A 23,848-nucleotide genomic window follows, 5' to 3' on the forward strand; every position below is an offset into this window, starting at 1 on the left:
ATCCTGATTGCATGTTTGGTTAATTTCAGACTGTTTGAAATTCTCTAGTGGGAGAAAATTGAAGAAGGGAGGATAAGCCTCTGTTTGAGAATTTAAAGTGTTGTTACTGTTAGCCTCACTGGGAAATACTCAGGAGTAACATTTATAATAATTTCCAAGTAAGATAGCATCATTTATAAGATAAAAACTATGATTTGGTTTTAAAGTAACTGGGGATACATACCTACAAATGACTTGGAGCTATTTCATAGGTAGTGGATGTTACCTATTAATATTACTTTTAGTATTATTCAGCTTTAATGTGAAGAAAATCCAAACCGCTCTCAATAACAGTATTCCCGAGGTAAACTTTATTTCTAAAAGTCTACTTAACTTTTTATTTCTACAATTTTAGCTTCAATTGATGCAAATTAAAATTATTGAGTAAAATTGCAATCTCCCTATTGAAAATTTAAAGCAAAATGATTTATTTTAAGGAACTGTAAATATCTCCATCCTTAGAAAAATCATTAAGGTCTTGATATTTTTGGACATTATGTGGTACAACATTTTCCAAAAATATAGAAGGTCTTAATTTTAAAATAAAGCCATAAATTATAAACAATTATATCTATCATCTGTAATTTAAATGTTCCCTCTTTAGAGAGACCTTTTCTACTGTCTCTCAATTAAGTTTTTTATGGTAGCACCTTGTTGGTTTCATTGTTCATTACAGATCTTAGAAGGTATTTATTGATGAAGTAATTTTGTTTGTTTGTTTGTTTTGTTTACTTAATTATTATCTGGCTCCAACCCTAGAAACTAAGCTCCATGGGGACAAAATTCTGTCTGTCCAGGTGGCAATTTTATGCTCAGACCCTCACAGGATGTCTAGCACAAAACGGGAACAAACATATATGTGTTGAATGCATATAGCATGATGGTAAGAGCTTTTAAGTGGGACAATCCTGAGAATGAATCCAAAATTCAACATATACGTATTGGACAACTGACAACACTGAAATTCACTTAACTTTGCTCTGTAAAATGAGGATGATAATAATAGTACCTTCATAAAAGTTTTATGATACCAAGGAAACAATGTACATAAAGATTTCAGTAGAGTACTAGCCAGAAAATAGGCTTCCCATTATGGTTCTAACTTTTTTTTATATAATATTGTGATTTACCCAGCTCTCTCTTATAAAGCTATTTCATTTATTAGATTTGATTTGCTAAAATCTGTATCTAAGGAATTGTATGTATTTTGCTAAGAAACTGCATTTTCCTCTTAGTAAAGGATGATCTGGAAGAAAAGGGTTAATGTTGACTTGTACAAAGGAATTCTGTCATCTGCTCATTCATCCTCTTTCCTGTGGAGTATGTGTTGCTTATTTTGTGCTGCTGAGTGCATTAGGCCTTGTCTCAGGAATATGGATTAATTCTTACATTTTCTTGAGTGTAATGACAAAAAATATGTATCAGTGTTGTTTTCTAAAAATTTCCCATGTTATGAATTTGAAAATGAGGTTCAGAGAATCCATTTGAAATCAGCATGGTGCAGCAGAAAAAGCATTAGGTTGACATCAAAATTAAAAGCTTTTACATATCACAAAATGCCTTCAAAATATTTACACAGTATATAATCAATTAAGAACTAGAATTCAGATTATATGAAGAACTCTAACAAACTAATATGAAAAGGACAAAAACTCAAAAAAGGACTAAATGAAAACCAAACTCACTGCCCTCGAGTTGGTTCCAACTCATAGCAACCTCTCCTTGGGTTTCCGAGGCCGTATCACTATGGAAGTAGATTGCCCAACCTTCCTTTCAAAAAGTGGGCTGGGGGGTTTGAACCTCCAGCCTTCTGTTTAGCAGTCAAGTGCCTTAGGCACTACACAACCACAACGAAACATCCAAAAGTCCATCACAGAAGAAACATACAATAAAATATGAAAATATGCTCAACCACACTGGTAATTAGAGAACTGCAAATTTTCTAGTGAAGTTTGAACATGGGATTGGGGAGCAATATTCTATTTTATATCTTCTGAAGATCATTTCTCTCTCTGTACTTCTCTTTGCTTTTTGCGAGGAGAGTATTTAGTTAAGATCCTCTCTGATGCTCCTTCTTGTCCCCTAATACTATAATTCTATGACAAACAAGATCATTCTGTGAAGGAAAGGAAATATTGGGACATGCCAATAAGCAGCTTTCAAACTCAGCCTTATTTCTGGAAGCTTTCCTAAAATCTTTAATTACAATTTCCTTTTTTAAATTGTAGTAAATATATATGTAATGAACAATTGCCATTTCAACATTTTGGACATGTGCAATTCAGTCTCATCAATTATGCTCATCATGCTGTGCAACGTCACCATTGTCCATTTCCAAATTCTTCCATCAACCTTAACAGAAGCTCAGTGTGACCTAACCAATAAGTCCTCCTCCTTCTTCCCTTTCACCCACCAGTTCTTGGTAACCACTAACAGACTTTGGTCTCTATAAACATGCCTATTCTAGATATTTCATTTAACTGGGATCATATGATGATACCTGTGCTTTTGTGACTGATTTATTTCTCTTAGCATAATGTCTTTAAGGGTCATTCAAATATAATTTGATCACTGGGCAACAAAAATTTTGGCATCCCACTCTGTTGTGAAGAAGTTGATTTACTCTTTTATTGTTGCTAATGCTTGTTCTTCCTAGTTAAACCTTCAGTTGTCTGTCTAAACATGACTTGATCCCACAGGAATTAGGGACTTAAGTAGTCACAGCCCCATAGTTTTATGGTTTCAGGCTGACTGACTGCAGAGACCATCTCAATGCTGGTGGCTCAGTTAGCTGGGTTGTTTTCAGCACCAAGAAATCACAGCTCATAAACTGCACTGGTGAAAGTTTGATTTATTCCAAGATAGCTCTGTTCAGACCAGGCTGGCTGACTCAGTTGATAAAATTGTTTGGCTTGATGCATTATTCAAGACATTCTAGATTGCATCATAAACTCATTGATATTCTATTATTGCCAAACATTTGATTTTTTTTTATTATCAAAAAGAACTATTTCATTTTCAAATAGTCTAAGTTTTTTTCTTAACAAAGCTCAGCAATTTCAAGTTAGAAAATAAGCAATATGCCATGATGAAGAGAAGGGGGAAAAGGAGAGAGAAGCCCAACCACCGCTAGTTTCATAGAATGCTTTAAAGAGATGCTTAAGTTTTGACATAAATGCTGTTAGTTTTCCTTTAACACATAAAAGCAACAACAACAACAAAAAGTGTCATAATTTGATCAAGGAAAGTAGCCTTTTTTTTTTTTTTTACACTCTCACCACACAGTCTTCCCAGTTTTCTTGCAGCCACATTTTCCATTTGCCTTTCTCAGGGATTCTTTTCCTTGGACGCACAGTCGGCTCCCCCTCTCTGAAAACCAACTCTTCTTCAGAGGGTCCTGGGCAAAAATCACAAGGTGAGGTCTTTCAGGTAGGTTTAGGAGAACATAATTTGATATATAGCTGGTTGTTTCCAACTTGCATTCAGTATTAGGATTGAGAAGACACATATTATGACCAAACAGTGTGAGCAGTAACAATGTGATTTAACTCACTTTCCTGCCTAATTCTGTTGGGGATGCTGGAGGTGAAGGTGCAGGGAGAGGGCAGAGAAGGATCCAGTACTTTGCCACATTGTCTGCTTTCTAATTGTTGAAGATCATGCTTTCTGAAATTTGTCAAACAACTTTCTCCACATGTCTTCCAATGAAACAAAACTAAACTTCTGATTTAAAAACCATTAAATTAGATTTGCAGGTATGACCATAAAAAATTAATCAAGCAATTATTACTTATTATTTAAAACTCTCAGTTCCCCTGCTGCTTCTCCTACTACAGGAAGCCTTGTGATCATCTCTGGTGGTCTCACTGTCCAGGCCTTTGAGTCATCAAATGGTTTGTGGAAGAGAGAAAACATTAAGCACAAATCAGCAACGTTTTCTTTATTTTTCAAAAATTTGAAAAAAGTAAAAAATCAGAGTTGTAAATTATTTAAATTTCAGTGGTTTTATGCTATTCTATGGTCAAGGATCTAAGGCATTTGACTGCTAACTACAAGGTTTGCAGTTCAAAGCCACCAGCTGCTCTGTGGAAGAAAGATGGGGCAATCTACTTCTGGAAGGATTTAAAGCCTTGGAAAGTCAATGAGGATCACTATGAGTGTAATCGACTCTATTGCAGTGGATTTAGGAGCTCTGGTGGTGTAGTGTGTAAGGCATTTGCTAACCAGAAGGCTGGTAGTTCATAACCACCAGCCACTCCTCGGAAGTAAGACTGGGCAATCTACTTCCATAGAGATACTGCCTTGGAAACGCAAGGAAGGGTCTCTATGAGTCAGGATTGACTTGACGGCAGTGAGTTTGAGTTTTTTCTTGAGTTATGGTCTAGGAGCTCCGGTGATATGGTGGTTAAATCATTCAGCTAGTAACCAAAAGTTCAGTGGTTTGGATCCACCAGCCACTCCATGGGAGAAAGCTAAGGCAGTCTGTTTCCATAAAGATTTATGGCCTTGGAAACTCTACGAGGCAGTTCTACTCTGTCTTATAAGGTTGCTATGAGCACATAACAACAACAACATGAGTTTGAATTGAATCAATGGAAGTATGTTATCCATAGTCTAAGTTTCTACCGATGATCAAGAGTTAGATTTAACTCAAAATTTCACCTACACATTTATTTTTAAATCTAAATTAGCACTTTACTAGGAAAAAATATGATAGTTAAAATACTGGTACCTAAGGCATTTGACTGCTAACCAGAAGGCTGCTGGTTCAAACCTACCAGACACTCCTTGGGAGGAAAGTTGAGCAATCTACTTCTGTAGTGATACTGCCTCAGAAACCCAAGGAGGGGTCGCTATGAGTTGGGTCTGACTTGAAGGCAATGAGCATTTTATATTAGACTACCTAAAATTCTGAACATATATTTTTATGGTTCAGGGATAATTTAATTTTCTGGAGTGATTAAAAGGCAAGAGGAATGACTTCTATTAACAGAGGTAACATAATCAACATATTAAAAAAATATAACCAACTGCTGTCAAGTCAATTCTTCTCAAAGTGACTGCACATCTGTCAGAGTAGACGCCATAGGGTTTTCAGTGGCTGCTTTTTCAGTCGTACTTTACCTGGCCTTTCTTTTAAGGCACCTCTGAGTAGACTTAAACTTCCAACTTTTGGGTTAACATCCATGCACATTAACAATTTGCACCATCTATAGCCTCATCGACATGAAGAGTTAACCTTTAAACTCTACATATATTATTTCTAGCCCCAAGAAGTGATAAAAATCACCAGTATAGTGACTTTAATCTTCGTATAATTTCTTCTTAGAGGGTAGTCACTTCCGACTTTCCCTCTTTTGTCTCTCGATACAATTATCCACACAGTCCTCTATTTTCCCTTTGTGAATCTATCCCTTCCTTTCTAATATCCAAATCCTTACGTTTTCTTAAGGAGCGCTGGTAGCATGGTACCTAAGGCATTTGACTTCTAACCAGTAGGTTGATGGTTAAAACCCATCAGCCATGTAGATTTACCACCTCAGATACCCAAAGTGTGGGTTGCTAGGAGTCAGAATCGACTAGATGGCAGTGAGGTTTTTTTTTCTTTTTTATTTATTTATGTCTTCTTACCTAAAGATTACTTTCTCTTGTATCTCCTTGCCTGCAGTCCTCGGTCCTTTCTTCTCCAATATAAATGGCACAAATTGGCAGCCAGCTTTCCTAAAACACAACTTTTATCACAGGACTCGTCTACTCAAAAATTTTAGAACCATCTCTTTGACTACCAAGTGAAAATGGAAGATCTTAACTTATCATTAAGGGCTTCCACAATCTTGTCCCGATCTCTTTTCCAAACTCGTTTTCCACCATTTTCCAGTCTCAACTCCCTTCAAATAAGGTTTGTTTTTATACTTCTAGAGTTCAGGATGGGAGGTGCTACTTCCACCCTGGACTTGGGGGCAGGGGAGTTTTGTGATTCAGGACAAGAAATTTTAATTTCCTGAGCTTCAGTTCTCCACTTTTGCAAAAGTATGTTGTTGTTGTTAGGTGCCATTGAGTCGCCTGTGACTGATAGCATCTCTATGCACAGCAGAACGAAGCACCACCCGGTCTGGCGCTAGCTCTGTGATCCTTGCTGCACTTGAGCCCATTGCTGCAGCCACTGTGCCAGTCCATCTGGTTGAGGGCCTTCCCCTCTTTCGTTGACTTTCTACCTTACCAACCATGCCATCCTTCTCCAGGGAATGGTCCCTTCCGATAGCACAACCAAATAGGAGAGACAAAGTCTGGCCACTCTCGCTTCCAAGGAGTATTCCTTCTGTACTTTCTCCAGGACAGATTTGTTAGATCTTTTAGCAGTCCATGGTACTTTCGGCATTCTTCGCCAGTACCACAGCTCAAAAGCATCAACTCTTCTTCAGTCTTCCTTATTCATTGTTCAGCTCTCACATGCATATGAGGTGATTGAAAATACCATGGCTTGTGTCAGGTGCACCTTAGTCCTCAAGGAGACATCTTTACTCCTCAGCACTTGAAAGAGGTCCTTTGCAGCTGACTTGCCCAATACTATACATTGTCTGATGTCCTGACTGCTGCTTGCACTGGTGTCAGTGGTAGAAACAAGCAATGAGAAGTCTTTGACAACTTCAATCTTTTCTCCATTATCATTATGCTGCTTACAGGTCTAGTTGTGAGGATTTTTGCTTTCTTACTATTGAGATGTAATCCATATTGCAGACTGTAATCTTCAATCTTCATCAGTAAGTGCTTCAAGACATCCTCACTTTCAGCAAGCAAAGTTGTGTCATCAGTGTATCACAGGTTGTTAATGATTCTTCCTCCAATCTTGATGCCACGTTCTTCTTCATATAGTCCAGCTTCTTAGATTCAGCATACAGATTGAGTAAGTATGGTGAAAGGATACAACCCTGATGCACTCGCTTCTTGATTTTAAACCATGCAGTATCCTCTTTTCTGTTCAAACGACAGCCTCCTGGTCTATGTACAGGTTCCTCATGAGTACAATTTAAGTGTTCTGGAATTCCCATTCATCTCAATGTTATCCACAATTTGTTACTGTCCACACAATCAAATGCTTTTGCATAGTCAATTAAAGCACAAGCAAACATCTTTCTGGTATTTTTTGCTTTGAGCCTAGATGATCTTTGATGTCAAGATCCACCTGACATCAGCAATGATATCCCTTGTTCCCCGTCCTCTTCTGAATCCAGCTTGTATTTCTGGAAGTTCTCTGTCAATGTACTGCTACAAACGTTTTTGAATTATCTTCAGTAAGATTTTACTTGTGTGCGGTATTAATGATTTTGTTCTATAATTTCCACTTTCTGTGGGATCACCTTTCTTTGGAATGGGTACAAATATGGATCTCTTCCAGTCAGTTGGCCAGGTAGCTGTCTTCCAAATCTCTTGGCATAACCAAATGAGTGCCTCCAGTGGGGAATCCATTTGTTGAAACATTTTGATGGGTATTCCATTAATTCCTGGAGCCTTATTTTTTGCCAATTCCTTCAGTGCAGCTTCAACTTTTTCCTTCAAAACCATTGGTTCTTGAAATATGCCATCTCCTGAAATAGATGAAGATCTACCAATTCTTTTTGGTACAGTAACTCTGTGTATTCCTTCCATCTTCTTTTGATGTTTCCTGCATCATTCAATATTTTACCCATAGAATCTTTCAATATTGCAATTCAAGGCTTAAATTTTTTCCTCAGTTCTTTCAGCTTAAGAAATGCTAAGTGTGTTCTTCCCTTTTGGTTTTCTAACTCTAAGTCTTTGCACATTTCATTATAGTAATTGGCTTTGTCTGCTCAAATTGCTCTTTAAAATCGTTTGTTCAGCTCTTTTATCTTGTGATTTCTTCCATTTTCTTGAGTTATTCTTTGCTCAAGGGCAAGTTTCAGAGTCTCTTCTGACATCCATTTTGGTCTGTTCTTCTTTTCTCATGTTTTTAATGACCTTTGCTTTCTTCAAGGATGATGTTCTTAATGTCATCCCACAATTCTTCTGATTTTCTGTCATTGATGTACAATGCATCAAATCTATTCTTTAAATGGTCTCTAAATTCAGGAGGAATATATTCAAGGTCATATTTTGGCTCTCATGGACTTGTTTTAATTTTCTTCAACTTCAAGGTGAACTTGCATGTGAGCCGTTGATGGCCTGTTCCATGATCAGCTCTTGGCCTCATTTTGACTAAAGATAATGAGCTTTTCCATCACCTCTTGCCACAGACGTAGTCAATCTGATTCTTGTGTACTCCCTCTGTCAAAGTCCATGTATATTGCTGCCATTTGTGTTGTTGGAAAAAGGTATTTGCAATGAATAAGTTGTTGGTGTTGCAAAATTCTATCATGTTATCTCCAGAATTATTTCTGTCACCAAGGCCAAATTTTCCAACTACCGGGGATCCTTCCTTGTTTCCAAGTTTTGCATTCCAGTCACCAGTGATAATGAACACATCTTGATTGCACATTCAGTTAAAATTATGGGGACGGCTAAAATTAAGGGCCCAACGTGGCTGAGTATGCTAAGAAAACATGTTTGTTTGGATTGTGTAGCGCTTAATAAAAATTTAGACTTTTAGTAATTTTAGGCCATTCTGTGCTTTCTAGTTGCCCTAAACCCAAAAAGCAAACTTCACCCCATTATGATAGTGAACAATCCCTTGAAAGCAACCCTAAACCAAATGATTTTCAATTTCCTCCTGTATCTATGAGTCACATTTCAAAAGTGAAAAGAACACTGAAAAGGGATATTGACAGCATCAAAGAACAAACTTTGCTTTTGTGGCACGTTTGCCTGGCCTAAGTTGGGAGGCAGTGAGTCTGTTTGTGAAGGATTTATGAAGGCAGTAAGAGAAGGAGTTCACTATTTCTCTATTTGGACACAAACATCCGTTCTATTACCTGGTGCAGGCTAAGCCCATGTTACATTTGGCCCTTTCGTGAAATTCTCTCATAATGAACTTGTCTTAATTAACTAATGCTGCTATAACAGAAAAGTCACAAATGGATGACTTTAACAAACAGAAATTTATTTTCTCAAAGTTTAAGGGGCTAGAACTCTGAATTCAGAGTGCCAGCTTTAGGAGGCTTTCTTTCTCTCTTGGCTCATAGTTTAGGAAGGAAGTCCTTGTCTCCTTCCAGCATCTGTGGGCCTGATATCCCTAGCAGATCACCATGTGTCTTGGCATCAATCTTCCCCTGAGTCTAAGAGGTTGCCAGCACAGGGATTCTGGGTCCAGAGTTTTCATTCCACACCTGACTCTTCTTTTTTGGATGCAGTAGGTCCCTCTGATTGATGCCTGCTTGTTTAATCCCTTTTATATCTCAGAAGAGATTGACTTAAAATACATCCTACCTCATTACCATAACTGCCTCTAATCCTGCCTCATTAACATCACAGACATGAGGATTTACAATCCATGGGATAATTACCTTGGATCACAAAATGGAGGATAATTACATAATAGTGAGAATCAAAGCCCAGCCAAGTTAATACATGTTTTGAGGGACACAGTTAAATCCATGACAGAACTGTACCATTGCTGCTCAGGAATCATCTGACCCTGAAAGGAGTAATATCCCAGGACATATATAAATAACATAGCTTCTTGTTTGGAAATTATCTTCTTAATTCTTTAGGATGAGTGGAGTTAAAATCTTAGAACTGGACAAATTTGAGCAATCATCTAATTGACTAGGGATACCTTCAGGTGGCATTGTCTTAAATCCAAAAATAATTTGGTAGATTTCCCTGTGCAGCAGAAACCCCAGCGTTATTAAACTCTACCCTGCATTGTTTGTTTCAGCTCTATCGATTCTCTGCTCTTTTAATTATTTCTTTTTAAAGCAGCTTTGAAAGATTTCTTTGAAAATAGAGGCCAAAGGTTGTTTCCACTGTGAAGAGCTGGATTATATTCGATTCTTTTTATACTCAGGCTTGGTTGGTAATTGAAGATATATCTTAGCAGCTGAGAGCTACCAGCTGGAACACCTGACAGTCCAGATATGGGCTTTCACCTGCTCACTCTGAGCTTGTTCTTTGTCCCCTCCTAGGATTTGTAACAGCACTCACTGAATTAACTTGCTGGTGGATTTTCAAACCAAGAGAATCTATTCTTTTAAAAGGAAAAATCTTGCCAACAGTTTGCTCTTCTGCTTCATTTAATTGGAAGATGTTGAGCTGAACTTGATCTGACAATCAAAGCCTTGGGGAATTGCTGTTTATGACACACAAGATAACCTTTCTTTTCTCAGGAAGTCTTCCTGGATGTACAATTGAGCAGTGGAGGGCAACCTAAGTAGTTGTGCTGAGTGTTTCAGAATCTAATCTAGAAAGAGGGTAGTTCTTATCAGAAGGCTTTTGAAAAACACTTGTTCGCTACCTCACATAATAAACTTAAAGGCAATTAAGAGCAATGAGGAAGGGACATCTATTTTCCTCAACGTTTGATGAGATTTTCTTATGTTTCCCTTCCCTACGTCATTCTCCATTCCTTTATAACCAGTTACTTGATAGTGATTGGCTGTTGTTAATGATCTATGTGTAGAAAATGTGCCTTTATCTCTGTAAAGCAATGATGACCTGTATGTGTACAGCCACTGTGGTCATTACAAGGGATTGGTTTTGCTGCATGATAACTTTAGCTCATGACCTGGCCACTTAAATCAATGAGAGAGGGTGGTTTTTAGACCCCTTTACACATGCTCATCTTCTATACATCCACAGTTTATTCTCATCACCCCTCCAATTTCTGGAGTTCTGCAATTCTCTCTAAACCCTCCCCATTTGTGCTCAGAAAATAATTTTTTCTTGTCCCTAAGAGATTAGGATACTCACAATTCTACCCTTCACTCCAGGATCTCAAGTACCAAGGTTCTTTTTTTTAAAAAAAAAAAAAATTTTCTATTCAAATCCATCAAGTCGATTCGACTCATAGCAACCCCTCCTTGGGTTTCTGAGGCAGTATGTCTACAAAAGTAGATTGCTCAGTCTTCCTTCCAAAGAATGACAGGTGGGTTTGAGCCAATAGCCTTCAGGTTAGTAGTCAAATGGCTTAGGCATTATGCCACCAGAGGTCCTGTTATTCAAATGTACTCCTTCCCTCTTTTTCCCAAACCTCCTAAACCAATATTTCTTATAGTATAGCCCTCACATCAAGAGCAGTAGAATTTCTTGTGGCAATTTTTACAAATGCAATTATGCATTAAAAAGATGATCAAAGGTATGAAGAAACACTAGTTAATCTATCAAATTTAAGATGTATAAAGACAATATCTAATGAGACTACCTAGTATCTTTAGATTTCCTTCTGATTTTTTTTTAAACCAGTATAGAATTATGGTTGTTAGTTGCTATCAAATCAATAGTGACTCCTAGTGACCCCATGTTACAGAGTAAACTGCCCCATAGGATATTCTAGGCTGTAAAGGGAGGGAGCTCTGGTGGTGTAGTGCCTAAGGCATTTGACTGCTAACCAGAAGGTTGGTGGTTCAAACCCACCAGCCACTCCCCAGAAGGAAGGTTGGGCAATCTACTTCTGTAGAGATACCACCTCGGAAACCCAAGGAAGAGTCCTTATGAGTCGGATTGGACTCAATGGCAGTGTGTGCGTGTGTAATCTATGAGGGAGGAGATCTTTCTTCCACAGAGCTGCTGGGTGAGTTTGAACTGCTAGACATTAGGTTAGCAGCTGAGTGCTTAACCACTGAGCCACCAGGCCCCAATATAGAATTAAATCAGATTAAAGTCAAACATTGAAGTGGTGGTATTATTTCTGATTATTGGAAATGTGTATGAAAAAATACAGATTCTTAGGTCCTACTCCCAAAGAATCTGATGTAGTAAGTAGGGGTGGGCATTGGTGAAAAAAATTAAATAATAGCCCTGTGAAGGAAACTTATGTAATCTTTAAAAAAAAACATATTTTGAGTAATGTTCAATGATATGAAAGGAATTCTCACAATACAGTGATAAACAGAAAGCCTAAGAAACAAAGTTCTTAATACAATTTTTAAAGAAGTATATCTATACTATACAAAAAAAAAAAAAAAAGACTGGGTGGAAATAAACAGTGGTTATTTCTGCATGGTTGGAATACAGGTTCTACCTTATCTTTCTATTTTTTCCTGTATTAACACTCAAATCATATTATTTGTATAAACATATAAAAATATGTCTTTAAAATCACCTTCAGTATATCAACAACTTTATAGTCTTGAAAAAGGAAATGTTTTCTATTTCCAGATAATGTCTTTGAATAGGCACATACACAAAATCTAATCAGAACATGAGCACAAAGAATACATACATTTGTTCTTTTACCTTCTCTCACCCTTGGGCAACGCAGTTGACTTCCTTGAATGTCATTTTGTTCTACTTTGTTCCAAGTAAAGTACTTAAAAGAGTCTGAAGGAAGCTTTAAAATAAGAAAAGAAAGGAAGTATCATCTGGCAATAATATGCAATTCTTTTACTTTCATGTGTAAAAGCCATGCAAATCCAAGCTAAACATTTAGCCAAATTAAACTTCTTATGCCTAACAATGTATGCATAGAAGTTATCTTGCTGTTTTTGTTAGTAGCTGTGGAGTTGGCCCTGACTTTTGGAGATTACTATGCACAATGGAACCGAATGCTCCCTGGTCCAACACCATCCCCATGATTGGTCACGAATTGAACCGTTACGAGACACAGGGTTTCATTGGCTGACTTTTGGAAGTAGATCACCAGGCTTTTCTTCATACTTTGTATTCTGAAAGCTCTGCTGAAACCTGTTCAGCGTCACAGCAACATGCATACCTCAATGACAGACGAGTGGTGGCTGTCCATGGGGTGCATTTGATGGGAATTGAACTTGGGCCTTTTTTATGGAAGGAGAGAATTCTCCCACTGAACCACCACTGCTCTCATACAAGTCATCTTAGTCCAATTTAATTTATGTGTTTATTCAACTTTGCATCTTAAACACATGCAACTGATTTATGTTTGCTAGTAAATAACAGCATGAATAAATATTCATGAATCCACTTTACAACACCTCTGATTAATAAGGCTTCAATATCTGTTATATATCTCATTCCATTTTAGAACATTTCTAACTGTTAACAAAAACCAAACTCGTTGCCATTTAGACAATTTCGACTCAAAAAAACCTCCATTGGGTTTCAAAGGCTGTGAATCTTTATGGAAGCAGACTGCCTCATCTTTCTTCTGCACAGTGGCTGATGGGTTCAAACTGCCAACCTTTTAGTTAGCAGCAGAATGCTTTTACCACTACACCAGTTGTTGTTTGCCATTGAGTCAGACCCGATTCATAGCGACCCCCCTTGGGTTTCTGAGGTGGTATCACTATAGAAGTAGATTGCCCAACCTCCCTTCCGAGGAGTGGCTAGTAGGTTTGAACTGTCAGCCTTCTGGTTAGCAGTCAAGTGCCTTAGGCACTATGCCACCAGAGCTTCAGTTAGAAGCTCATAATTATGTAGCCCCTTTAACCTACTCTGATTTGTATAATCTCTCTAACCTGCTCTGATTTGTAAAGTTTGACCCTTTTAAGGCTACATAAACAAATTCTTCCACTATTTGAGTACTATTTTAAGTGTTTGACAACAATTGTCATCTTCTACCTAAGTTGTTCAGTTATTACTCATAGGATATCAAATCCTTGGATATCCTGATGCTTCTCCTCAGGAATAGCTCCAGTTTATTGACATTGCTCTTGAAATACGTAGCTAGCACTGAGTGAAATATTCCTTACCTGGTCATTTTTCTGTTCTAGATAGCATATTATTGACCAAACCTTATGCCAAGATCACAGTTTGGGCATTTTATTATGTCATTTCCTTATATTGAGTTTGTAGTTGGTCAAAATTCCTAATAATTTACAAAGTTTATGTTAATTTCAAAATCAACACAAATGAAACAAAAAAAGGCATATTGCTTAGAAAAAAATATTATGTTAAAGACATGTACCATAGATGAGTTTTTCAGCTAGACAGTGCTATACACATGTACAAACAGAAAACAAACAAACCCACAGTGTTTAATTTAAAGAAATGTCATTAGTGTTTGAAACAGCTGGATTGATATTATGGGGCAGCATTTCATGTAGCTTGAGCTCATGGGTGGCACTAGTGGTTAAGTGATCAACTACTCGCTGAAAGAATGGCAGCTCAAACCCATCCAGAGGCACCACAAAAGACAGGTCTGTCAATCTGCTTCCAAAAAGTCAAAGCCTTGAAAACCTTATGGAGTAGTTCTATTCTGTACACATGGAGTCACCGTGAATTGAAACTGACTCAATGATAGCTAATAACAACAACAAAACTTTGCTTGAGCTATAAATTTAAGATTAATACAAACACATAAAACATTTCTACAATGAAATAAACTTATAGGACTCTAGATTAAACCAATTTAAGCATTTTTATTTACTGCAGAACTTCTCAGAGCCTTTAATACACTAATACATACTGTGAGTCTATTCTAGATAGTGTTCCCCAAAAACTTTTAAGCCACAGAACCTTTTTGTTTTTGGAGGAGTACATGCGACTAGTACATTCTGTGGAGCAGATTTTGGAAAAAGCTGCTTTGAAATAAATTAGGAAGAGGTGACTTTTAAAATAATCTTTTAGTTTTGCTCTTTTATCTTCATTATTTACTCACTGGATGACCTTGGTTGTTCCAGTAATTCCTATATCCTCATTTTGAAACTAGAACTAGAAACAAAAGCTCTCTACATCATTAATTGTTGTTGTTTGCCGTTGAGTCGGCCCAACTCATAGAGACCCCTCCTTGGGTCTCAGAGGTAGTATCACTACAGGAATAAGAATGTCTAACCTTCCTTCCAAGGAGTGGTTGGTGGGTTTGAACCGCCAGCCTTCTGGTTAGCAGTCAAGTGCCTTAGGCACTATGCTACCAGAGCTCCTACATCATTAATAACAACACTAAAAAGTTAATTAACATTTGAGCAATTAATTAAGGGATTCTGAGATTTACTCACACCTTTTCAATGAATTATCTTACCATTTAAAACTATTCTTTAAAATACCAATAAGTGCAAGTATATTTTAGATTGTTGAGTACTGTAGCTCCTAGCCTATTCTTGGTTGTTCTGTTTAAATGTGTATAGAATATTTATTTCTATTCATTCTATCATAGAATAAAAATTTCTAAAAAAAAAAAAAAAAGAATAAAAATTTCTTGGATGTTAAATTCCCCAGAGCTGCCACATCACTTTGCCTCTGTGCTATTAGATAAGGCTTTTTCTTGCTAGGGGAAAAAACAAAACAACCTAAATTAAAACTATAATTGAAAGTTTTCCATTTGTCAACTTACATCTAATTTTGCACATCAACTTATTTTTGTTTTTTAAAGAAATTATCTTTTTAATTTTGAGACTTCTGCTGTTGTAGGAAAACTGGCTATTGCATTTTCAAATTTCTTTCTATGCAAGATTATCATTGTCATACAGTTGTGTGATGGCCATTTCCTCTTAAAGGAATAATAAATATTTATTTCTAGTTCTATTTTTCCCCAGCTAACCAGAAGACTGGTGGCTCAAACCCACTAGGCACTCCTCGGAAGGAAGGTTGGGCAATCTACTTCCATAGTGATACTGCCTCAAAAACCCAAGGAACAGTGGCTATGAGTCAAAATTGACTCAATGGCAGTGAGTTCGGTTTGGTTTTGGATGGACTAATTGATTAATCCATTAGCTCAATCATTATTTTTGAAGCTAGTATGCTTCATTTCTTTTCAACCATTTAGTAAAAAATATATATATTGCACCCACTCCTATGTATAAGGCACTGTGTTAGGCAAAACTGAATAAAATAGTGTAGTTGTGGTTTGAAAAAAAAAAAGTTATTCTATTACTTGGAAGCAGACAGGACCAGTGGCCAAAACAGTTAAGGAGGGCAGTGGACAGGCCCCAGGTGGCAGGGAGTAGCAGCAGACAGGGCTGACAGGAACAGGTAGAGGGAAGCCCAGGAAGTGAGCGGAGTGATTGGAACAGCTAAGAGAGACAAACTTGTCTGTCAATTTGGGGTACTGTGCTGGTTTGCGTGTAGCTGTGAGGCTAGAGGCTGTACCAGCAGGGATGCCCATGGGTGGACCAGTTTTGGTGGCGCTTCCAGACTGAGACAGACTCAGAAGAAGAAAAAGGTCATCTACTTCTCCAAGAATTGTCCAGTGAAAACCTTATGAAAAGTACTGAAATACTCTCTGTTATATTACTGAAAAATTTTATGACTAGCCCTGAAACATTGTCTGATACAGTGTCAGAAGATGAGCCCCTCAGGTCGGAAGACACTCAAAATATGACTGGGAAAAAGCTGCTTCTTCAAAGTAGATCCTACCATAATGATATGGATAAAGTGGAGCTTTTGGGGCCTCCATTTGCTGAAGTGGCACAACTCAATATGAGAAGAAATAGCTGTAAACATCCATTGATAATCGGATCCATTGAATGTACAAAGTATGAATCTAGGAAAATTGGAAGTTGTCAAAAATGAAATGGAATGCATAAAGATTGATATCCTAGACATTAATGAGTTCAAATGGACTGGTGTTGGCCATTTTGAATCAGATAACCATATGATCTGCTACGTTCAGAAATGACAAATTGAAGAAGAATGGTGTAATGGTGTAACATTCATCGTCACAAAGAATGTTTCAAGATATATCCTGAAGTACAATGCTGAATAATATCCATATGCCTACAAGGAAAGGCAGTTAATAACACTATTATTCAAATTATACACCAACCATCAAAACCAAAGATGAGGAAATTTAAGGTTTTTTTTTTACCAACTTCTGCAGTCTGAAATTGACCAAACATGCAATCAGGATGTATTGATTATCACTGGTGACTGGAATGCAAAAGTTGGAAACAAAGTAGAATTACCAGTAGTCAGAAAATTTGGTCTTAGAGATAGAAATAATGCTGGAGATTGTGTGATAGAATTTTGTAAGACCAATGACTTACTTTTTCAACAACACAAATGGTGGCTATACATGTGGACTTCTCCAGATGGAGTAAACGGAAATCAGATTGACTACATCTGTGGCAAGAGGTGATGGAGAGACTCAATATCTTGAGCCAAAACAAGGCCAGGAGTTGATTGTGGAACAGACCATCAACTGCTCATTTGTAAGTTCAAGTTGAAGTTGAAGTTGAAGACAATTAAAATAAGTCCAAGAGAACCAAAACATGACCTTGAATATATCCCTCCTGAGTTTAGAAACCATTTAAAGAATAGATTTGATGCATTGAACACCAATGACCAAAAACCAGAGGAATTGTGAGATGACGTCAAGAACATCAGCCATGAAGAAAGTAAAAGGTCATTAAAAAGACAAGAAAGGAAGAAAAGACCAAAATGGATGTCAGAAGACATTCTGAAACTTGCCCTTGAACAGAGAGGAGCTAAAGCAAATGGAAGAAATGACAAGATAAAAGAGCTAAACAGAAGATTTCAAAGGGCAGCTTGAGAAGACAAAGTCAATTATTATAATGAAAGATGCAAAGACATGGAGTTGGAAAGCCAAAACGGAAGAGCACACTCAGCATTTCTCAAGCTGAAAGAACCGAAAAGGAAATTTAAGTCTCAAGTTGCAATATTGAAATATTCTATGGGCAAAATATTGAATGATGCAGGAAACATCAAAAGAAAATAGAAGGAATACACAGAGTCACTGTACCAAAAAGAATTGGTTGATGTTCAGAACCAATGGTATTGAAGGAAGAAGTCGAAGATCCACTGAAGGAATTGATGAAGAACAAAGCTCCAGGTATTGATAGAATACCCACTGAGATGTTTCAACAAACAGATGCTTCACTAGAGGCACTCACTCGGCCATGCCAGGAGATTTTGAAGACAACTACCTGGTCAACTGACTGGAAGAGACCCATATTTGTACCCATTCCAAAGAAAGGTGATCCCACAGAATGTAGGAATTATCAAACAATATTATAAACATCACATGCCAGTAAAATCTTGCTGAAGATATAATTCAAAAATGATTGCAGCAGTTTATTGACAGAGAACTTCCAGAAATGCAAGCTGGATTCAGAAGAGGACATGGAACAAGGGATATCATTGCTGATGTCTGATGGATCTTGGCTCAAAGCAAAGAATATCAGAAAGATGTTTACTTGTGTTTCATTGACTAAGCAAAAAACATTTGATTGTGTTTATCATAACAAATTGTGGATGACATTGAGAAGAGTGGCAATTCCAGAACATTTAATTGTGCTCATCAGGAACCTGTACATAGATCAGGAGGCTGTCATTCAAACAGAACAACGGTATACTGCATGGTTTAAAATCAGGAAGGGAGTGCATCAGGGTTGTATCCTTTCACCATACTTATTCAATCTGTATGCTGTGCAAATAATCCGAGAAGCTGGACTATGTGAAGAAGAACATTGCATCAGGATTGGAGGAAGATATTCAGACAACACAACTTTCTTCCTGAAAGTGAGAATGAGCTGAAACACTTACTGATGAAGATTGAAGACTACAGTCTGCAGTATGGATTACACCTCAATATAAAGAAAACAAAAATCCTCCCAACGGTACCAATAAGCAGCATCATGATAAATGGAGAAAAGATTGAAGTTGTCAAAGGCTTCATATTACTTGGTTCTACAATCAACACCAATGGAAGCAGCAGTCAAGACATCAGACGTTGTATATTGTTGTTGTTAGGTGCCGTCGAGTTGTCTTTGAATCATTGTGACACTATGCACAGCACAACAAAACACCACCCGGTCTCACACCAGCTCTGCGATTCCTGCTATACTTGAGCCCATCCCCTCAGCCACTGTGTCAACCCATCTCGTTGAGGGGCTTCCCCTCTTTCATTGACCCTCCACCTTACCAAGAATGACATCCTTCTCCAGGGAATGGTCCCTTCTGATAACATGAGATTGTATAGCATTGGGAAATTCTGCTGCAAAGTGCTGAAGAGCAAAGATGTTTCCTTGAAGACTAAAGTGATTGACACAAGCCATGGTATTTTCAGTCTCCTCATATGTATGTGAGAGGTGGACAATGAAAAAGGAAGACTAAAGAAGAGTTCATGCTTTTGAGTTGTGGTGTTGGAAATGAATGCTGAAAGTACCATGGACTGCTAAAAGAACTGACAAATCTGTCCTGGAAGAAGTGTAGCCAGAATGCTCCTTGGAAGTAAGAATGGCCAAACTTTGTCTCATTTACTTTGGTCGTGTTGTAAGAAGACCATTCCTTGGAGAAGGCTATCATGCTTGGCAAAGTGGAGGGACAATGAAAATGTGTAAGGCCCTCAATGGAATAGATTGGCATAGTGGCTGCAACGATGGGCTCAATTATAGCAACTATCATGGGACTGGCACAGGACTGGGCAGTGTTTCATTCTGCTGTACATGAGGCCTCTGTGAGTCAGAGACAACTCAACGGCATCTAACAGCAACATTACTTGGAAAGGAGCTCTGGTGGCATGGTGCCTAAGGCATTTAACTGCTGACCAGAAGGCTGGCGGTTCAAAGAAGGATGGCGGTTCAAACCCACCAGCCACTCCTTGGAAGGCAGATTGGCAATCTACTTCCACAGACATACTGCCTCAAAAACCCAAGGAGGAAGGCACATATCAATACTTTATCCTAATCCAGTGAATTACATGGAATGGAAAACAAAACTCATAGTGACCCCCATTGAATTTTTTGAGGTGGTAAGTCTTTACGGAAGTAGATTGCCCCATCTTCTTGAACCCCAACCTGTTAGCACTCAAATGCCTTAGGCACTGTACCACCAGAGCTCCTTAGTGGAATGAAAGGAAGGAAGAAGAGTAAGTTTGATTTCACTTAGGTGAGTTAGAGAAAATGGCTTAGAAGTGGGAGGTTTTAAAAAAGTAAAAGTTACCGTGTGGATAAAGGACATTCCAGAATGAAAGAAGAGTAACTCTACAGTTTCTCACAAGAGACGAATTTTGGCTTCAGCAGGGGAAGGAAAGGGTGCATTCTGATTTTTGTGATCACTATCTTTGCTGCTCACTTTCTCCTCCTCTGTTTGTCTTCCTTCCTCCACCCCCAGCTTCTTCCTGTTTTCTCTTCAGAATGGGACTGAGTGTATCGACCTCTCATTTTTCCCACACTATTACAAGACAGATTTATTTAAGAAATGTGTACATTCACTCAAACTTGTTAGATAGAAGATAATGTTTTATAAGTTTATCATTAGGTAAAATGCTAACTAAAAGTATTTACCAGGGATGATATTCCAGAATCCAAGCGTGAATGAAATGCCCGTCTGTTTCTTGACAGAACCAGCTGAGTGTGAGTCTCATTTGGATCAGAGGAGTATGATGAAGTAGACAGACAAACTCCTTGACTGCTTGTGTTTTTGTCTGAGAAGCTAAGTGAAAGAAATTGTTGAAAACTTATGTGTATCTCTTTTAAAGTTGTTAAATATAAATATAACACCACCTCTGGTAGCACAGTGTCTAGGGCACTTGATTGCTAACCAGAAGCCTGGCTGTTCAAACCCACCAGCCACTCCTTGGAAGGAAAGTTGGGCAATCTACTTCTGTAGTGATACCACCTGGGAAACCCAAGGAGGGGACGTTATGAGTCGGGTCCAACTCCACAGCACATAACAACAGCAACAACAACCATCACCAGTTGCTGCCGATCAGTTGGCTCTGACTAATGGCAATCCTATGTATATCAGAGTAGAATGTGCTCCCTAGGGTTTTCACTGGTTGATTTTTCAGCAGTAGATAACCAGGCCTTTCTTCATAGGTCCCTCTGGGTTGACTTAGACTCCAATCTCAGTTAGCCATTGAGCATATTAACCATTTGCACCACCTAGGGATTCCTCAAATGTCAATACCCTTGTTTGACACAAAAACAAGAAATTATAACCACCATAAATGATGCCCTAGGCATTTACTTAGATCTTAGAAGGACTTTTACATCTTGTCATAGTTCAAAGTGCATTTTTGTGGTTAATAGTCACTCACTAAAAATTCTTCCCAAAGATAAAGGTGTCTATTTTGACTATATGCCTAAGTAATCTAACAGTGCATACAGACACATCCACACACACCTGTAAGAAACTAAAGAAGAGTTAAGTCCATGTATTGCAGCTACAGCTATACATTTGGCATGTGTAAGTATCCCCATTTACTTACACATGCCAAAAGTATCCCCATAGGAGCTCTGGTAGCATAGTGGCTAAGACACTTGCCTGCTAACCAGACGGCTGGCGGTTCAAACCCACCAGCCACTCCTCGGAAGGAAGGTTGGGCAATCCTACTTCTGTAGTGATACTGCCTCGGAAACCCAAGGAGGGGTCGCTATGAGTCGGGGCCGACTCGACGGCAAACAACAACAACAAGTATCCCCATAAATCTAGGCCTCAAGTTTTCCCACAGAATTTCCTAAAACCTCTTATATTTCTTCCAGTTGGTGGCAAGTAAATTAAAAAGTCAGATTCTTTGATCAATTTTACTCATTTTGAAATGCTACTCAACAAAACTAAAAAAAAAAAAAACCCACCTCACTACTGTAGAGTCAGTTCCAACTCATAGCGACCCCCACTGGGTTTCTAAGATTGTGAATCTTTATGGAAGCAGAGTACCTCATCTTTTTTCCAGGAAGCAGCTCATAGGTTTGTATCACAGACCTTTTGGTTAGCAGCCAAATGCCTTAACCACCACACCACCAGAGCTCTTTGCTATACAACCAGTTCATTTAATAATACTCCAGTTCTCTTTGTATTCCTATTTTTATACTACTGAAATATGAAATGTCTTCTCTACTAGTTCTCTCACTTACTTTTCATTGTTATTCTTATACCTTTCCCTTTTGTCATCACCATCGTGTCTAAATTTCTCTTTCTACAACTGGTGCTATATAATTTTAGGCCAATAATTTAAAAATAATATTAAATATCCTTTTTCATATTAAGTAAAACGTGAAATCATACTTCCCTTTCTTTCTGGCTTCTCTTTCCTCTTGACTGATTATTTTTGAGGCTTCGAGAATCTTAAGAGAAAGCATTCTGTATTTTATGGTACAGTTATTATGGCTCTACAGCAATTTTTATATATTGAGGTTGCTTTCATGAAGTAGAATATAAAAAAAGTCTTTCATTTTTCATTTATTAACTGAGCTGGCACAGTAAAAAAGCATAGCTGTTATATTATATTCTAAAAATAGTATTACTGTGCCTTTGAAAAATAATAAAATTATGTCCTATCATCAAGGAGAAAATTAATCCTCCAACTGTTTGTTAAATAAGAAATAAAGAATTTGATCTTAATTATTTGAAAAAGTAGGAAAAAAAACCCTTTCATATATTTCCCAGTTGAGCATTTCTTTAGTAGTTTTGATATTGTTTCTTAAAATTACCAAAAATTATCTTGGCATAAAAACAAATTAACAAACTTTAGAATAGCAACACTAAATTGTCTGAATTGTATTATCCCTGAAACAGATAAATCCTACTGTCTATAACTAGAGCTTTGTTCAACAATTAGGAAGAAAAATAGGAGGGAAAATGGAATAACATATCAGAGGATGTACAGCTTGGTTTAATTGACTTTTTTGTTTCTGGACTTATTAAAATACACTAGCCATTCTCTGCCAAAATGAAAACAGGAAAATGGCTGAATCTTTCTTCAGTGCCCATTGTCTTGTGATTCTGAACACCAGTGACGCATACACAGTGGGTGGCTGGGTGAGCAGAATAACCTGGAAATTTCACTCTCTCTTGTTTTTTAATCTGCAGCATGAGAAGTGGGCTCATTTAGCTTATCTAACCTCCCCAAAGCAGGGCACAGGAAAAAAGAGTTCACATAATTAAAGATCTGATAAGAAAATCCTGGCAATTGGATTTCACTCTACTTTCTTGTGTAATGCTACAAGGCTAAGCACAACAGCTGCAAGGTGAAATTAAGTTTAAAAGTAAGTGAAAATTATCTCATCATTTCTTTGTTGTTGTTGTTGTTGTTGTTATGTGCCGTCGAGTCGGACCCGACTCATAGCGACCCCTCCTTGGGTTTCCAAGGCAGTATCGCTACGGAAGTAGGATTGCCCAACCTTCCTTCCAAGGAGTGGCTGGTGGGTTTGAACCGCCAGCCGTCTGGTTAGCAGTCAAGTGCCTTAGCCACTATGCTACCAGAGCTCCCCATCATTTCTTTAGTTTACATTAATTTTTTTCCCCTCAGGTTAAGCTAGAAGAACCATCTATGCCATTATCCTGATCATGACTAGACATTTATTACTAATTTGTTGTTATTGTTATGTGCTGTGGAGTGGGACCTGACTCATAGTGACCCCTCCTTGGGTTTCCGAGGTGGTATCACTATGGAAGTAGATTGCCCAACATTCCTTCCGAGGAATGGCTAGTGGGTTTGAACTGTGAGCCTTCTGGGTAGCAGTCAAGTGCCTTAGGCACTATGCTACCAGAGCTCCTTTTATTAATAATAGAAGGTATTTAAAACTTTGGTAATTACATAGGCAACTAACATCCTCTATCTCACACACACGCACATACACACACACACACTTACTCACACACACTTTTTTTTTGTCCTCAGAATGATTTGAAAAATGTGCAGTTCAACACTAAGGACAGGTCCTCTGAAAAAATTCTAACCATTAGTGGATGACTAATTTGGTCGTCTTTGAGTGTCTTTTTTAGGTTGAAAAGTCCAGACCCCTTCCCTCACGTTCTTTGATTACTCCTGTGCATTCCACGAGAGTTTACTGATGATGGGTAATGTTGTAGGATACTGTGA

General features: G+C 37.9%; 1 protein-coding gene across 1 annotated transcript in view; it reads right to left on the reverse strand.

Annotated features, from left to right (window-relative positions):
- The window catches only part of LOC103201903, a 30,131-nt gene extending 8,207 nt beyond the window's left edge, over positions 1 to 21,924 (reverse strand). Inside the window, 4 exon segments of the mRNA XM_007946661.2 lie at positions 3,318 to 3,436; positions 12,388 to 12,481; positions 20,310 to 20,494; positions 21,882 to 21,924. Of these exon segments, the coding sequence (XP_007944852.2) occupies positions 3,318 to 3,436; positions 12,388 to 12,481; positions 20,310 to 20,494; positions 21,882 to 21,924 (441 nt within the window).
- Positions 21,925 to 23,848: the final 1,924 nt, after the last annotated feature.

Source organism: Orycteropus afer, unplaced genomic scaffold (assembly GCF_000298275.1).
Source record: "Orycteropus afer afer isolate SDZICR_OR568_19922 unplaced genomic scaffold, OryAfe1.0 scaffold00168, whole genome shotgun sequence".
NCBI classification, from domain to species: domain Eukaryota; kingdom Metazoa; phylum Chordata; class Mammalia; order Tubulidentata; family Orycteropodidae; genus Orycteropus; species Orycteropus afer.